Source organism: Naegleria gruberi (assembly GCF_000004985.1).
Source record: "Naegleria gruberi genomic scaffold NAEGRscaffold_72, whole genome shotgun sequence".
Taxonomy (NCBI): domain Eukaryota; phylum Heterolobosea; class Eutetramitea; order Acrasida; family Naegleriidae; genus Naegleria; species Naegleria gruberi.
Window position 1 is genome coordinate 10,830 of NW_003163255.1, and position 2,381 is coordinate 13,210.

Sequence of the window (2,381 nt, forward strand, 5' to 3'; positions counted from 1 at the left end):
GTGTTTACGTGTATGGAAGATTGGTATTTTCTACTTCGTCCAAAGTTGTTGTCTTCAATTCAGCCCAAGCAATTCTTCTCACCCAACAAGAACTCGAGGAGTTTACCATTGTGAATGTTCGAGATTTGCTGCTGAATATTGTTTCATTGGATAAGAGTCAGGTATTATCTGCCGTTCAATCACTAAAGAAGAAATTGAACAAGGCAGATGTGGACGATTATGTCCATCTATCCAGTTCCTACTTGGCAACCTCTCGTAGACAACAACCCAAGCGACCAACATCATTGGAAGAGGATGATTTGGTTGTATCCATCTCTGAAGGTTTATTGAACATGTCCATTCCTCTCTTGGACCAAGTTAGAACCAATACAATCAATGATACCAATGTGTTGAGAGGTGTTGCTAGTGATATTCTCAACTGTTCATCCATATTGTTGGGTTCTGGTTTGAGTGTGAATGCTAGTGCAATAAGAAGAAATTCACACAACTCTAATATTAGGAATACCATCTATTCATCAGCATCATTGCTCTCACTTATTAGAGCACTCGAATCAACAACAACAACAATCAAGGTAGAAAATAGTGCTTTCAATTTAATTGTTTCTCATCAGCCAGACATGCAACTTGGTGAGACTCAAGTCCAAGTGCCATCATCTCTTCTCTCCAGTGACAATATTGATTTCACACTCGTTACCTATTCTAGTGGGATCGACTTTGAATTGCTACCAGATAGTAATACCACTGGTTTACGTTCTGCTGCCAATATTGTAGAGCTGAGAAGATTAGTTGATGGTGAATATGATCCTCTTAGTGAGTTACAAAATCCAATAATACTCTCCTTTCCATTTTTCAACAACCTTACAATATTTAACAGCAATTTTACACAAAATTTCACTTGCCGATACTATAATACAACAACCAGTGGATGGAGGACAAATGGATGTAAATTGGTCGGCAAGGATGACAAGTTTATTACTTGCTCTTGTGATCATACAACAAGCTTTTCAGCATTTGTGGAATATTATCCAATAACAACAGATCCAACAACAGATCCCAACAATCCTACAAACTCAACAAGTCCTACCAACAAGAACACTGCTCTCAAGGCATTGGATAGTGGTCTGGTCATTTTCAAGATTGTCATTTCTGGTATTCTACTTTTGCTGATAGTATCTGTAATGGTTGGTCTTATCATTTTCAGAAAGATGCAACCTGTGAAAAGCAGATACATCTTCCCATTTGTTGGATTGATTGCCCTGTTTGTTGATTTGGCATTTACTGGTATTGCTTCTAAAGCAGCTACTATTAATGTGCCACTCGATGAGCTAGTCTCTAGCAATAACACTCCAAACATTATCAATAGTATTAGCTTGGTTGTAACAACAAGTTTGACTGCTGTGGCTATTTGCTCTTACATGGTAGTGTGTATTAGATATATAATGTACAGATACTACTATCAGTGGATGTCGGCAGTAATTTCTCAAAAGTTAGAAAAGGCAACTAGTAGAGGAATTCGTCTTTTCAAGAATAATACCATCCTATTGGTGTCTGTATTTGCATTGGGTATTTCTATTATTGCTTACTTTGTTATGCTTGTTATTTTGAGAAGAACTGACCAAATGAATGCAAAACAATTCTCCTATTCCTCATCAATTTCTCACTTTTTGATCATGATAAGCTTCTTGATAGTGATTGGTATTGTTTATATGATTGATTTGATAATGGATTTCAGAACCAGACAAATTTCTGATGAGTTGCACGACATTTCCAATGAAATTAATTCTACACAACAAAACACTAAAGGAACAATGGTGACCACTTTTAAGAAGGAAAATACTGCTTTTGTTGCATCTGCCAAATTGAAGCAATTATTTGGAAAGAATAGTGCTCCATCTAAAATCTATCACTAAATTATTCAATTCAAAATATTTTTTTAACAAGCCTTGTTTCTTCAACATCAGTTTATTTTTCACCATATTAACTCAAGAATGTTAGATAACCACTCGATTGGAAATTAATCGAGGAATCCAATTTAATGCTCATGTTCATCAAATTATTTCAAATTTTTTAACAAGCCTTTGAAAATTATTGTTCACTCATAATTATCACCAAATCAGAAAATTGATCAATTAGTTCTTTCACAATCTCCATTTTTGAGTGACTACATACTCATTTGGATAAGGATGTACGATTTGCTTACATTTTACAGACAGCAAACCTTCTATTTGTGAACAACATGAACAATTAAAATCGAATAAATAGTAGTAGCGCTCAACAACAGAGTTTCTTCCACTGATACAAAAAAAACAAACAATAACATGATTCACCTTAATGAATCTAACAATCATCAATACATTCATTGTATGAATTTCATTGAATAA

General features: G+C 34.8%; 1 protein-coding gene across 1 annotated transcript; it reads left to right on the forward strand.

Annotated features, from left to right (window-relative positions):
* Nucleotides 1-332: 332 nt before the first annotated feature.
* On the forward strand, nt 333-1,910 carry NAEGRDRAFT_74608 (uncharacterized protein; the record flags this gene model as incomplete). Its single annotated transcript, XM_002670281.1, has 1 exon — nt 333-1,910. One exon carries the CDS (start codon nt 333-335, stop codon nt 1,908-1,910), a length of 1,578 nt encoding a protein of 525 aa, XP_002670327.1.
* Between the last annotated feature and the right edge of the window lie 471 nt (nt 1,911-2,381).